The sequence below is a fragment of the Apus apus genome, chromosome 2 (assembly GCF_020740795.1).
Source record: "Apus apus isolate bApuApu2 chromosome 2, bApuApu2.pri.cur, whole genome shotgun sequence".
Taxonomy (NCBI): domain Eukaryota; kingdom Metazoa; phylum Chordata; class Aves; order Apodiformes; family Apodidae; genus Apus; species Apus apus.
In genome coordinates, this window is record NC_067283.1 from 119,795,111 (window position 1) to 119,810,982 (window position 15,872).

Below are 15,872 nucleotides of genomic sequence, written 5' to 3' on the forward strand. Positions count from 1 at the left end.
GCTGATGTGCTTTTATTAGCTCTGTATTTTAAGTCTGTCTTACCAGTGCTCGGTGATCTGACTCATAGCTGGACTCACTTTAAACTTCACTTGACACTCTTTTGCCTTGAATCAGTAAATAAACAGTAGATTTTGTTAGCAGAAATTTAACCTCAGTACTTCTGTGTTTTGCTCAATATTACAGGTTAGCTACAGCAAAACCTGTAATGCCATGTGACTCTCACCATTTATATGATGACTCTTATTCCTTGCCATTGATTCCCACTCAGGCTTTTTCCTCCTTAATAATCACAGTGTGTTATTTTGGAGGACTGAAATTCCAGAGTTACAAGATTTTCTCAGTAGTGTATTTTTTACTTCTTCTTCTCTCAGGGAGAGGATTTTTTATTTATGAGGTCAGTTTTGCATTATCTTTCTTTATGATTAGCAGATCGATTCACTGGTAGCTTCAAAATAAGTATTAATCCTGTTACAGACTCTATTCCCCTTTTATAGATTTGTCTTTCCTCTAATATAAAATTATATGAATTTTCTAACAATGAAAAAAACCCAAACATTTTCCTAGCCATCATGTTTGCTGACAAGCCTGATACTTCTTTTTTCATTTCGTTATATATGACAAGACCACTGGCCATTGTAAGCTCCAATTCATTAATGCTCTATGCCCTTAGCTCTATTGTCAAAGCTGAGAATGTTGTATCATTTTTTTGTTGTTTTGAGGATCTACTTTGAGTTGGTGACAGAGATGGGAGTACTGAAATATTGAGAGATGACTTGAAGGTGAAGATAGAACAGGACAAAAGCAACAACAATATGAGGTGCAGTAAGCTTCCCCATTTGCGGAGAAGCACTCAGGGACAAATGAGTACACATTGCTGCACTTGGAAGGGATTAACTGGATACATCCACCATGGCTTTGAAATAGTGGATAAACAGATATTCTGGGGCAGGCTGAGGGTACTACAGAAGGACTTGATAATGGGTTTATTTGAGCTAGAGAAGGCTGGCATTAAACTGGTTGACAGAGGGGTTATTTTTCTGGCTTTCCCATCTTGAAAAAGTGAAGGGAGGAACAAATGGAAGATTAGAGCTTGCTGGTTTGTGTTCATCTACAGAGATAACAGATTGAAAGGAGAAGACTGAGAATGTGAAGATCAGAGAAGGAGCTTATCCGCTGCTATTTCTGATCTGTAGACTTGAATTCAGAGAATGCACAGTGGGACCACAGGCTTGCCTGCTGGTTAGTCAAAGAGGGAGAACGTGGGACTTTCTGCGGGTATGAGGAGAGGAAGGCTCCAGCAGTGCTGGGGATAGCTTTGTCTGCCTAGCAGAAGAAAAAAGATAGTTTGGTGTTTAAAGAGGCTGAAATCCTGGAAGAGTTGTGGTAGAAAAACCTTGGGATCTGCCTCCTCAAGCTAAGTGTAGTACAGCTGTGAGAAGGAGTTGCAGAGGAGAGAATGCATACAACACCCCACACTAATGAGCAGATGTCCTGTGGAAAAGCAGGATTTTTACACAGAATGTCACCAGTGGTCATGGGGAAAAAGACAGGAAGATGAATGAGAAAGAGGATTTGGAAATGGAAATCACCTTATCTGAAATAGAAAAAAAAATTACACAATGTTTACATGCTTGATATCAAAAAGTGGAACATTTCACCAGATCAATATTCTCCTGGAAAAGCTGATACCTGACCTCTCAGGCTTCCAGAAGTACATGTTTTAGCATGTGCAGCAACTTCAAATGTCAAGTCTGTCAAGGTAAAGATGATAGTTATGCATCTAGACCCCAGCAAAGTCAGCTACTAATAAAGAAGGGGTCTGTGAAGAAGATGACTCTCCTGACTGACAGCAAAAGACATTAATGGGCAGAAATGTAAAGTGGATTTTAAACCAAAAGTTTGGAAATAGGGCCATAAAGTGAATTCAAGGAAAATTGCAATGTGAGCTGAATGTGACAGAGCTTTAGTCAGACAGAGTTTTGAACTAGATGCGCATATTCTTCTCTATAGACACCCTCCAAAGAAAACAACAATACAAAACTCAAAAAAGGCAGAATTAATTGGATTATAAACTAGCACACATCTTAAATGGAAAACTCAAAGTTACTAGGTCATACAGAATAGAAATAAGAGGCTTATAACGTTTCCTTCCTTGTTGTATGTCCATGTGTTTGGAGAACAATGCTTCCCATTTGAGTTTCAGCTGAGTCTATGGCTTCTTGAATTGCAGCAAATTCTGCCTGGTCCTTAGCAGTGCCTTCTCTCCATCAGCTCTAACACTTGCCATTTGCTGCTCCTTACTGCAGGCTCGGCTTGAGGACCAGCTCCTTGCTTCTTATCAGTGGTCCTGTGCTGTGTCATGCACACAGACATGCTCTCCTGAACATCCTCAGCTCAATCCTGCTCACTCCTCTTAAGACAAGTAAAGATATAAACACATGAACTAATATCATGTCACAGAGGTTGAGAGCAGCAAAGTTCAGGAACAGTCTTTGTTGTGGTTTTGGGCCCAACATGACAACAAAGCAGCAGCCCCATTGCTGCTCACTCAGCTCCCCCCCACACACACACACTCTGGGATTAGGAGGACAAAGCTCATGGGTTGAGACAAAGGACAAGGAGGGTTCTTCACCAATTAATGTCCTGGGCAAAGCAGACTTAACTTGGGGAAAAAATAATAGTTTCTCAGCAAACAAGCACACACAGGACACAGACAACACAAACAGCAGTTCTTGCATATGTTACCCCACCCCTCCCTTCTTCCCGGGCCCAAATTACTTTGTTCCCAGTTTCTCTCCCTCCTTCCCCCCAGCGGCACAGGGGGACAGGGGATGGGGTTTAGAGTCAGTTCACAGGCTGGCAGTTCTTGCTGCGCCATCCTCCTCAGGAAGAAGGATTCCTTACAGTCCTTTCCTGTTTCCCCATGGGGTCCCTCCCATGGGACAGAGTCCTCCACAAACTTTTCCTTCATCAGTCCTTCCCATGAGGTCCGGAGCAACTTACTCCAGCCTGGGCTTCCCACAGAGTCACAGGCTGCTTTGGGAACAGCAACTCCCCCGGCACTGGGGTCTTCCAAAGCTGCATAATCAGAGTCCACTGGCAGCAAATCCACTGGCCACAAAATCCAAGTCCAGTGGCCAAGTTCACCCCTTCTGACACCTTCAGGGAATGTTCCACAAGTGCAGGGGGACAGCCTGACATTTTGCCATGGGTTGCAGGGAAGCTTCTGCTTGGGCATCTTCTTCCCTTTCTTACCAACCACCAGCACCGCTCTCCTTCCCCAGCACAGCTCTTCTCCTCCAGCACAACTCTTGTCCTCCCAAGTGCCTCTATGCTCAGGTGTTATAGCTGTTCTTTCGTATGTTAATCGCTGAGACGCATCTATTGTCCCTCCAATGGCTCCTTGGCTGGTTTTGGAAGCAGGGGGAGCTTCTCAGCTTCTTACCGGAGCGACTCCTGTGGTCCTTCCCCTGCTACCAAAAATCCCACCAAACCAAGCCAGAACAGTCTTCCGTCCCTAGAAAAGTGGGAACAAAAAATCCAGAATCACTCACTGATAAAAAGGGTAATTCCATTTCTATAACCTATATTTTAAAATAATGTTAATATTATTCTGTTTGAATGGATGATGTGAATTTCTTCTGTGCATAGAAATCCTTTCCTCCAAATGTCACAAGTGTTCTGAAAGGCATGGCTTTATGTCAAGCATTTGATTTTGTAAATGCTTTGCCCTAAGAAATTTATATTTAATTACTTGATAGAGTCGAAAAAGGTTTGCATTACCTAAGGGGTCATTAATTTCACATACTAAAGCATCTGTGATGTGTAGTTAAGTCTAGAAACTTCAGTTGTGATACGTTTGGATAGAAACTAGCCAGGCAGATATAGATAGTTAATTTTTTTCTCAAAAATAAATAATTGTATCATACTGACAGATTATTGAAGCAAAAATAAATTGGTATGGAAACAAAGTATGAGAGGCCAGACACAGAGCCCTTTGGGACTGAAATGATGCAAAAAAGAACAATTTGAAGGAGCAAAACACCTATCTTGTGACTTAACCAATGAGCTGTAAGTGGAGAAGATCAATTCCAGTTGGTCCTAGCAACTGCATTAAGCATTTTTAACACAGCACTGCAGTTTATAGTCTCAAACTCAACAGAAATATAAAGGCACATTAAAATATAACATATATCCCTGAGTCAGACTATCAAAAGGATCAAAGCATAGCTTCTAAAAGCAGATTTGAAATTCTGTCTCTTCTGAAGCCAACCTGGACACACTAATTGTGGAGATCATGTGTTTGGAGGTGGGACTGAAGCTGTTGCATCCATCTGTATAGCAGTCTTTACTCTTGACTATTGAACTACCATCTTTATGGGTTGATTTGGCATATGTTGTGAAAGCTTAATAGCACTATTTCTCTTTTGACACTGTGTGAATGTAATTGATAGGGGTACTTTCTCAATATTCTGAGACCAAAAGGATTAGATCAAAAAGGTGTCAGAGAAGAGAAAATCAGTAATTAATGAAGACCAGTGATCCAAGATTTTTCACATTTCTAAATTTCTACTGTATAAAAATTACCTAGGAAGTTGTAATTGGAGTTTTTTATAATTTCTTTGTGTTGTAGGATAAAAGAAGTCTACACTTCCCTGTATTTAAAACCATCTTACTTTAGAACTAGCAATACCACCTTTAAATATAAACCTCGGAAAACCAAGATTTATTTGTTTGAAGTGATTTTGAATAAAATTTCCATATGCTTAGTAGTCTTTAGACATATATTTTAGTCATAATGACAAAAATTAAGGAAAAAATATAATTATCATTATTATTTCCATTAAAAGGAGGAACAACATAGTGACCTATATAGGAAGAAAATGTATCATCAGAAGTATCGTGTTAGCCTTGCAGTTGTAGCCAACTGCTGAGATGTATGGGACATTCGATGGCCATGCTGATATGGTCGCTAAAAGATTAAGCTCTGATATGTATTTAGAGGGGCTACGATACGTTTTAAACTAAAATGGAAAATTATTCCTCATCAGGATTTGAATATGAATTTGCAGATAGCACAGTGTCATGAAATGTGGATGATCACTGAAGCCTGAAGGAAAGAATTCTATATTTCCAGCTCAAAGTATATTATTTTCTGATATTAGATTAGTGATAATTAATTTGTAAGATGTATTTTCTCTTTAGACCTTGTGTGTGATGTGCTCTTATGTAGTCTTCTAGGGACTTTTACCAGGTAATGGCAAGGAGTCCTTAATGACTTGAAAGTGATTGGGAAGTACTCCTTTTAAGAAAAATGTTGAAATTAGGCAGCGTTTCATTTAACATCAGTAATGGGATGGTATAGCTGTAAATAGCTTTCAAAGACATGACACAGACAACATTTATGAAAGGCATTTTCATATTTGAAATGACTCAGGGATCTAGGATAAGGTTTGAACCATTTTCACTTCCATTCAAATTTCCATACCAGTGCCCTTTTTAAGGACACTTGTGAGAGGATGCTTCTTTAGACATAGTCTGCAGAGATGTGTAGTTCTCATGTGTTACAACTAAGGGCAGTCTTTAAAATGGTGATTTATCTCACTAGATGAAGGCTCAGAAGAAAATCTGGTCCAAAATCCTAATAATTACTGTAGAACCCTGAGTTATTCCCCTTCCAGCTCCTGGTAATAAAAGCTTATGTAGAAGGTTGCTTCTTAGTAATTTTCTACCGCTTCATCCTGTCTTGACCTGATTACCATCTGCTAGTACTTTGTAGAGAGAACAGCACTCACAGTGCCACAAGTGATTACTAATGCCTCTTCTCCCTTTCTTAATTGTCTTGCACAGATTTTTTTCCTTTAGTCCTCTACATAAACAGGAAGCTATTCCTGGGATCTTGCAAGAGAATGTGTGAATCTTCTGCTACCTGACTTGAGGCTTAGGTGATCTGGCTTAGTATGAAGAGAGGTAAATGGATAGACTTGGCTCAGACAGACAACTGGATTGGTCGGGCTGGTTCAGTGAAGGGTGTAAGAATAACCTGTCTCTTGAGAATGGAAGGCAAACAAAAATACGGAGACCCTAGGAAAACACAAACCAAACCAAAACAAAAAACGTGCTTAACTGGAAAGCTGGTGTAAGCTACAAGTGCAAACACTGGGAAGTCCAAAGTTTGGATTTATGCATCTATCACTGACTTGTCATTGATCTGCCTGATTCTTGCTTTCTTTTCCCTGTTGTTTTTGGCTCCTTTTCTTATACCTGTCCCTCACGTGATCTGGTTACACCCTTCCCAGTTACATACCTTTTTGTAATGAATGTAATTGAATTAATACGTTACCATTCAAAAAGATCTTAGCACAAGGAAAATAATTCAATGCAAAATAGTATTTGGAACCCCATGGGTTAAGAAAATATTTTGTACATAAAAGCTCATGCTCCAGCAGCTGCTAGCCTTCCCTCCTCAAGGAAAACAGACCACTGAAGGTGCCAGCCATTCAAGCTGTCAGTTTTGGGTTTTGCTCTCATTTATAAAAATGGGAGGCAAACATCAATAGGTTCGTAGGTACTCCAGACTGTAGGATTTACTAAGAATTTAGCTATCTGCATATCATTGCTCTGTTCACACCCTGCACCTCCAGACACACTTTGAATATGCCAACTTTGAAAGGAGAAATTAGTAATATACCAATGGGCTGACAAGCCAGGGCAGCTGTGTGTACAGGGCCTGCCAGCAGGTCAGTGGGACATTGCCAGGGAATCTACATTCCAGATGAGGTGGGAAAGGAGAAAATATTTTTTCACAGCTCTGATTCATCTGCATTAACTTCAAAGGAAAGCAAATTTCAACTGACATATGGGCAAATGCAGTGGTTTAATAGTAGCAAAGTAAACCTAAATGTCATCTGTCTAGAAAATAACCCTCAAAATTACTGGTAACAGTAAATACACTTCAGCCAGCAGCGTATTACACTTCTCTCACTCAGGCAGATTATGACAATGGTTCCTCTCATATGACCAGTGAGTGAATGAACATCATTTTAATGGACTACCCACAGCAGACAGCCAGCACAGATTTGCACTTCCAAGCCCAGCAGGTAGTGAACTCTAAAGGAACATTTCACACTGGCCATTAAGCATCCAGCATGACCACAAAACAGGTGACACAAGGAGAGAGCAGTTCCCTGGGAATATAGATCATGTTTTGCAGCCAGCTGCAGATAAAATAGCTAGCTTCTGCTGTAACCTGCTATTATCTGTAGCGTGTTAAAAAACCCTCTCTCTAGGATTTTAAGTTTCTCTCTGCATGACTGTAGTTAATGACTGGACTCCATGGGGTGTTCCTTGTTTAGTAATCTAATATCCCTACTGCTAAACAAGTTATGTGTGAGAGGGTTATTATTATTTAATGCATAGAATTATAGAACTGTCTAGAAAATTATTTTTTTTCATTGACCTTTCTGCCAGGCATGTGCAACTTTCTGAAGTTAACTATTTTATTCCTACAAATATATGATAGAAATCATCCATATCCATGCTCCGGGCCAAAAATAAACAAAATCTATTGTTCAATATCATCCTTAACCTAGTGCTTTCCCCTTAGGAAACCTATACAGGTATTTCTGGGGTTTACCTTTGGACACATAAACAGAGGGATGTATGCATCATTAAAGTTTAATGAATGTAAGGTTTTAAAGTATTTGATCAGAGCTGGATGTCTATGATGTGACTATTTAAAGTGAAATATGCATAGTAATATCTTCATACAGAATGAAAATTAAAAATAAAATCTCTATATTTAATGTCCATTTGAGGTCTTAGTCCTGGGAGTCTACTAGATATAAGTGATGAAAATATCAGGTAAAATCAGGCTGATTTTTTAAAATGCGAAGTAACTTATAATTCAAATAACGGGTGATGAATCTTCACATTAAAGAGCTATCAGCCATAAAGTAGAGTGCATAATGAAAAATGGCACATTCCATTTTCTTGTGTGATAGAGCAGCTTCTTGCATTGAGAATCAGCTTCACAGGAATTTTAAGTCAAGCTTCGACTCTAATACAGTACAACGTATCTTGTATTGCAAAAGAGAAAGCCTCAGCTAAACAGGGTTGAGCAGCTCATCTCAAAACTTGTTGGATGGTGCTATTAAATATATTTTCTTTGTTAGAAAAAGACACGTCTATGTTGTCAATCATTAATGCCTATTGACAATTTCTTTCTCTAAAAGATTTGTTGGTAGAAGGAGTAGTTATTTTAAATTCCCTGCTTACAGTTGCAGATGATGCTTGTGATTGCTAAGAATTATATGTGGTCCAGAAGTGGTGAATTATCTTAAAAACATACTTTTTAGCTCCTTCTACCACATGTCCTCAACAAAAAAACCCACAACAAAACAAAACAAAACAAATAATAAAAAAACCCAAACAAAACAAAACCAAAACAAAATAAATATATATAAAAAAAAAAGCCACAAATAAAAAACAACCAACAAACCCCTTCAGAGATCAGGGAAAGCCAAAATATATAACCACAAAACCAAATTATATCACCATGGACACAATTTTGTTCAAAAAATGAACTAGTATCTATGTCTTACATTAGATAGCTAGATATTCAAGAAATCAGCTTTTACAAAATATACGTGCAAATATGTCTTTTTGTAAATGTCTAGCCCCATTAGTGCATAAGTCAATTTTTATGTATTTTATCTTATTTAGTGACAGCATTGTGAAGGAGAGCTGCAACATGAAAGAAATACAGCATGAAGAGCAGGTGCAGATATGCTGGGGTTGGTGTTTGGGTTGTGCTAGCTCTTCAGCATTATGTCTTGCTTGGACAGTTTCAAGAAAAAAATCTGGTGGCTAGGACAATGCCATGTGATTGAAGTACGTCACGTTCTGTTTTCAGCTAAACTACCCCTTTCCCAGACTCAAGGGGAGAGGCAACTAAAATGAAGAGGAGAATTTCCACAGATTTCAGCGGGTATTTAATCAGTCCTTCAGTCTCTCAGCTTCATTTCCCTATCCTCTCATCCTGGATAAGCAATTTCTTTCTTTGTTTGCCTAGGGCACACATTGCTTGGGAAGGGGCTGTTTCTTATTAGGTGCTCATACAGGGATTAATATAATGAGAATCTAATTTATTTTTAGGACTTTTAATATATGCCTACACATAAACAAATGAAGGCAGTTTGCTTTCCATGTGACCAAAGAATCCTAATGTGCTATGAATCTGTCACCTGCACAGTTCTGCAACAAGCCCATCTAAATGGGCAGAAAAGACAGCCTTCTCCATGAACCTGCATTTAGATTTCTAGGATAGCTTGGACATGTGACTTTTTGAAGCTGCTGAAAATCTTACAAAATTTTCCAAGATACAAGATTCAGACTAAAATATCTTACTTTAAAATCACTATGACCATAAAAGGAACAAAAACTTCTCAAGAGCAGATATCTTCACATTCTTTCTGACATAGAAATGTTAAGCAAAAGTGGAAGGATTCTGAAAAGACTGTCTGTCACCACAAGTTCATCCAGAGAAGATGCTGCTGATTTTTCACATTCAGTTCTCATGTAGGCTAAGTGCAGGGTTCTGCACTTGGGCTACAACAACCCTGTGCAATGCTACAGGCCTGGGGAGAAATGGCTGGAACGATGCCCAGAGGAAAGGACCTGGGGATGTTGATTGGCAGCGGGCTGAATATAAGCCAGCAATGTGCCCAGGTGGCCAAGAAGGACAACAGCATCCTGGCTTGTATCAAAAATAGCATGGCCAGCAGAACTAGGGAAGTGGCTGTACCCCTGTACTCAGCACTGGTGAGGCAGCACCTCAAATATTGTGTTTTGGTTTGGGGCCCTTCACTGCAAGAAGGACATTGAGGTGCTGGAGTGAGCCCAGAGAAGGGCAACAAAGCTGGTGCAGGATCTTTAGAACAAGTCTTACAAGGAACATCTGAAGGAGCTAAGGTTGTTTAGCCTGGAGAAAAGGAGGATGAGGGGAGACCTTATTGTTCTCTACAACTACCTGAAAGGAGGTTGTAGCAAGGTGGGGAATGGTCTCTTCTCCTGAGTACATAGCATGAGAGGAAATGGGCTCAAGTTGTGGCAGGAGAGGTTTAGATTAGATACTAGATGAAAATTCTTCACTGAAAGGGTAATAAAACACTAACAGGCTGCCCAGGAAGGTTGTTGAATCATGATCCCTGAAGGAGTTTAAAAGCTGTGTAGAAACGGTACTTAGGAACATGATTTAAGCACTGGGCTTGGTAGAATTAGGTTAATGGTTGGTAGAGTTAGGTTAGTGTTGGACATGGTTATCTTACAGGTCTTTTCCAGCTGGAATGTTTCTGTGATTCTGTGATTCAACTCAGGGGACACACCTTTGGTTTTCCTTGTTTTGTTGCATTCCTATGCATCCATTGATTTGTAAAAGCTTAGGCAAAATTGTGTTCACAAGCTAAATTGTTTCAACTGCCTACATTTTTAAAAACTTCAGAAGGAGTCAAAAGCAAGTTATGAAGTATATGCTGAGATCGCCCTAAAGACCAGCAGTTGCTTCACCCCACAGTGGTTTCTGTCTACCTTCTGCAGATCCAGGGATGTTCATTTTGCATGCACGCTGGCAGGAGTGTGCATATCTGGCCAGCCAGGTGGTAGCCTGTCTTGCCTACATGACCCCCAAGGAAGACAGGGCACTGAGCCTTCTTTAATCAGCTTCCACAGCATTTTTATCTACTTGTTTATTTCTAGTATGCAAAGCTGTGCATGCGCTTACTATTATTTTTTTTTAGACATATTTTGTCTGTTGGGTTTGGTTTTTTTTTTTCAGTTGACATATTTTCATTTCCATTTGTTCATTTCTGGAACTGTTGTATTTTCAGTTGATTTCATAGGTGGACTTGACACATACTCCTACCGACAGCCCCCCCAGGAACATGTTGAGTTAAAGCCTGTAAAGCCTGTAGGTAAGGTTCTGGTCCTATGGACCACATTAATCCTTCTAACTGGACTGAAAGCTAACATTCTCTTGAAATAATTTTGGCATCAGATTACTAATAATTTAATTATATTTTAATTAGAACTTAATTTAAAAATAATTCACATAAAACATATAAGTAGGGACACTTTGTCACTGATGACATATCTGCTAAAGTGAGGATTAGTAGATATCACCACATCTGCCATGTTGTGCCTTGGCTAACACAAGGAGAGGCTCTCAATGAAGGAATTGCTCCCCTGCTGACTTTTAGTTTATGGCTGCTGCATGAATCTTAATGAGATTAGCCCATTTACAGAAAAGCAGAGGCTTTTACAATTGTCTAGCTACTGAAATAAAAATGTTGGCTGAAAATCTGTTAGTCAGCTTAAAATCTCTCTATCTGTAGAGTTTCACTAGAAGTTCATCATCTCTTTGTCATCACTTACTTCCTTCCACCATGAAAATCAAATGGTCTCATAGACTCTTCCTACTCTGCTGCCTAAAGAATAATTTTAGATAAGTGTCTATTTATTTTATTTGGAATAAATCAAGATACAGGGAAACATTGCTAGTACATATATTTTGGCAGAAGCTCAGATAACTTCTAATATATTATATTTCAAAGTATTATTGTTAAAACAAAAGATGTTCATTTGGGAATACTTCTTTGATGCCTGTGAGTTGTTGCCCTGATGCTTTTTACCTGTAAAATTTTACCTTTGGGCTTTTAATGAATCTTGAATGCAACATGAAACCCACATGCAGCTGATTGATTGAAACTGATGTAATTACTTGCTGTATTTTACTTTGCAGCAAACAGAATTAAAATGGGTTTGGAGGATTTTCCTGCTGTATGCATGTGTACCTGTGCTAGGAGTTTTAAAGTGGACAATTGCTAACCAAATGTTTTGAGTCAGCACTTGACACCTGAACTTCGCTTGTAACTTTATTAATTATTGCAAGTTTTAATAATATATTTCACTTGTACTGCAGCTGTCAGTTTGTAGAAATAAATATCAGCAAAATTTTACTCACATGTGGTGAGCAAATATTGCAGGATTATGAAGGCCCAAAAAAGAGAAAAAGCCCTATCTCAATAGCATGATGATGTATGTCAGAAGAGGATGAAGTATCACATTAAAGAAACAAAAAAAAAAAATAATAAACAGTTTAACATGGCATTAAGTATACCCTCTACCTTGGAATCTGCATTTTCAGTAATATTTCATTACAGGCTACTTTTGATACATTTTCTGTGAGAAAGATGGCAGTAAATTGGGGTTTTGGCCATTCTGAATAAGCTGCTAGGCTCAAAAAGTGAAATTGGCATCCAGGAGGAAGAAAGCCACAGCTACAGTGTTTACACCTCTCCATAAAAGATTTTAATCTCGAAACCTGCACTCAGGTTAATATTGAATTATTAGGTGGATAAATGTTTACTACTTTCTTAGCAAACTTACTAATAACTAAAGGAGAGGAAAAAAGACATTTTCACAAAAGATTTAAAAATATGTTCCTGCAAACTCTGTTCATTTGTTTTGCAGTAAAGAAGGCACAGATTCTGAGAATTTGTTCTTCAATAGCAGATTTTGGTTAAGTAGCTCAATGGATTTTGAGGTTGCCATGAGACTGCGATACTGAAGAATAAATGGCATGTATGGGTATTCTTGAACAGCTGAGAGGACCATCTCTGGCCTCTTTGTGGCTGCTAGAAGTATAAAACTAGAAGAGAAATTATGTTGTGTTTTCTTCTTTATTGATATTTTGGTTTTATGCACTGAAAGATCAAGAGAGGATCTTTACCTAAGCAGGGAGAAAAAATAGTATCAGTGATCAAAGTCTGAATTAAAAGCCAAATTCCTGGAAACAATTTGAATAGACACTGGATTGTGCTAGCAATTTTCAGATGCTTATCCGTCTGCAGTACATCAGCCTTCTTGACTCCTTTAATGAGTTAACTGCTAACCCCATATCAATTATATATTATCTAAGAATCCATCGAGTCCATAAGAACTGTGATGTCTGGTACCCAGGCTGTAAAAGCCTCCCTTTCTGTTCACTTAGAATTGAACATGAATAATGGTTGTTAAATACAGTCAAAGCCTTAATAAAGGTTACAGATCTTTTGCCACCCTTACAACTTCAATCATGGGAAAAATTAGAATGATGCTTTTCCTAAATGAAAGCTTGGCTATATTTGCCCTTTTCTCATGCCTTTTATTTCCTTTATTTCATTTATAAACTAACCAAACAGAGTCCATTGAAAATACAAGTTTCTGTGGCCGCATCAAAACTATGTAGAAGAAAGTCTAGTTGTGTCGAGTACTCATACTCAGTATAATGTCTGCTTAGCGCTGCTGTAATTATTAAATATTAGCAAGTTAGTTTTCCTTTTCACCCCTGAGAAGAGGTTAAATTGGATCTTGTTCTGGTGAAAAGCATTTTTTAATGCAATTATGAATGATTGTAGCTTGTCTGTTTGCTCTTTGTCCTGTCTCTAACTCCATGAGGCAGCCAGAGAAGGACAAGCAGGATCTTTGCCCTGAGCACAGTTTCAATTAAGATGTATGCAAGGCAGGACACAACAGAGGGAGTGGAAAAAAATAATCATGTTCTCAATGGGACTAAAGCACATGGACTGTAAAGAAGACTGCTGTGTTTTCATCTTTTTCAAGCACAGTATCAACAATCAGGTCTCTCAGTAGTAATTAGAATTGCTTCATGTACTGCTTGCTACACAGAAAAGAGAGAAGTGTGAGGATTAGAAGAAAAAAGATGCATTTTGTCTGACATCAGGGTTTTTTATCATCATCATCCTCATCATTTAGTAGTGGTAATACTAATGGTTTGCAGAAGTTAACCTTGTTCCTGTTTGGATGAGTAGATCTTATCCAGTGCTACTATAGCCTTGGGCAACCCTGTCTGAACAGACCCTGAATCCCTAATTCCAATTAGGGTTAACCCTAGCATTTCTGGGGACATTGTTGGCTTCTATCATGAGACTAATCCAGTGTTGTGAGAAAGTCCACCTGTGGAGAGGTCACCACTCTGTGATGGGTCCTGTCCTTTTCGTATCTTCTTCTGAAGCTCTATCTGCTGTAAAATTTCTACAAAAGACCATAATAGATTTTCCATTATTACACAAGGGAACATGGTTTACAGGGAGTCATGTGAGAATGCATAGATTCAGCAGGCATTTTGTTGTGGTGAGGACTATAATTACTGTGAGTCCAGCTCAAATACACATTTGTAATGAGGTCATGTCTGAATTTCATAACCTGGTGAAAATTCATCTTATACTGTTCCAATATGCTATGCTAAAAAGAACCTATTAGTATGTGAGCTTCAGACACGTTTCACCCCTTGCAGGATTGTTCCCCAAATGTTCTTTGCCCTTGTGATATGCATGATACAAAGCAATAGCTTTGTATCTTGTACTCTGGACCTTATATGTGGGTCTTACAGCTGAGGAAATTAATGACCAGAGGTGTTTTATCAACTTACTCATTAGCTGCTAACCTGAGAGCTGTTGTGAATTTACATATTGCAAATTAGAAGATTAACAGTATAGGTTTTAATTTGTAAGTAATTAATATATTCTGCTTTTTAGGTCGAAGTAAGTAATGAAAATGGACTGAAGACTTCTGCTGCTGTAGCTGAAGAAACAGATTTTAGAAGAAAAGACCAACTTTGTGACTCATCATCCTGGAAGAAAACCACTATCCGTTTCTTACAACACGTGGATTGTTCTTCCCAAAGGCTCAGTGTCATTATCAGCATTGTTATTTCGTAGATCCTTGTAGATGATTTTTAATTTTTGAATAATTTACTTATATGGACACTTGTAAGTTGTAATTTTTTTTCATTTTTAATTTGAATATTTTTATAAAATTTAGTGTTAAGGCATGAAAACAAAACAACCTGTGCAAACTAGGAGAAGGCTGCGTCTTTCTCAAAAAAAGTCAGTATTTTCAACTGATAGACTCATACTGTGCCTGGTCAAGATTTTGTCAGTAAACAGTAATTTTGACTCCGAAATATGCAGCAGGAGTCAAATCCTACCAGTGTACAAGAGATGGTTTCAGTACTGTGTTTAGAATTCAGAATGTCCACTCCTTTGTTTGAGCTGCTGTATGCAGTAGGAATTGATCTATGACTCTTCTCATCCAGATGTTCCAGCACTAATGTACTCATCTAATTATTGCAATTCATATATGGCTCCTTCTTCCTTCCTAATCTCTCTTGCCCTGAGTCCACCATGAGTAGCTATCTCTGATTTGCAGACAAGTAGGATGACCGGTCTATGGATGTTGGTCTCTAGGAGCTCTTACACCTTGGACTCTTTAGATGTCTGTGATTTGCACATCTTTAAACTCTTTTCCTCCCTTCTCCCAGGAAGAAGCCAAGCATGAATGTACAGTACAAGGCACCAACTGAAGCCTTAGAAGCCTCTGGGGACTAATTTTGCTCTTAATTTTAAAGTAAGCAAGCAAACCTGAAAATGTGTGTAAAAATCTGTAAAGGTATTTGTAAATACTTCTAGACAAAGAACATGTATGTAACTCTGTGGTATTTTGTTTTCTATTCTGTCACCACTAGCATAAAGTGATACACAAAGCTGTTTTCTCCTGGGAACTGGCAGTCTTTTTAACAGACCACTTTGTTTCTTTCTTCTTAATTACTATATAAAGTGCTGTGCACAGCTGTATGCCCCAGAGAGTTACCTCTCTCCACAGAGTCTACGTGTCTCAGCATTCAGCAGAAACTTAATCAGGGTTTTGGGGCTGTTTCTGGTTTTGCACTTTCTTGTTAAAAGGTTTCTGTGGTGGGACTGTTTGGAAGGATGCTCCTTCTGATATGTGTATCTCCACCTCCCCACCAGAAGCT

At 38.6% G+C, this 15,872-nt stretch overlaps 1 protein-coding gene across 2 annotated transcripts in view; it reads left to right on the top strand.

The window, feature by feature from the left end:
* Window positions 1-15,604, top strand: part of NKAIN3 (sodium/potassium transporting ATPase interacting 3) — a 362,324-nt gene extending 346,720 nt beyond the window's left edge. The window contains exons 6-7 of one of the 2 annotated variants that reach the window (XM_051610729.1): window positions 10,888-10,971; window positions 14,596-15,604. In XM_051610729.1, coding sequence (XP_051466689.1) covers window positions 10,888-10,971; window positions 14,596-14,609 — 98 coding nt within the window. In that variant the 3' untranslated portion in view covers window positions 14,610-15,604. The remainder of the gene's footprint in view (window positions 1-10,887; window positions 10,972-14,595) is intronic. The other variant, XM_051610730.1, reaches the window with a different exon arrangement.
* The last annotated feature ends 268 nt before the right edge of the window (window positions 15,605-15,872 follow it).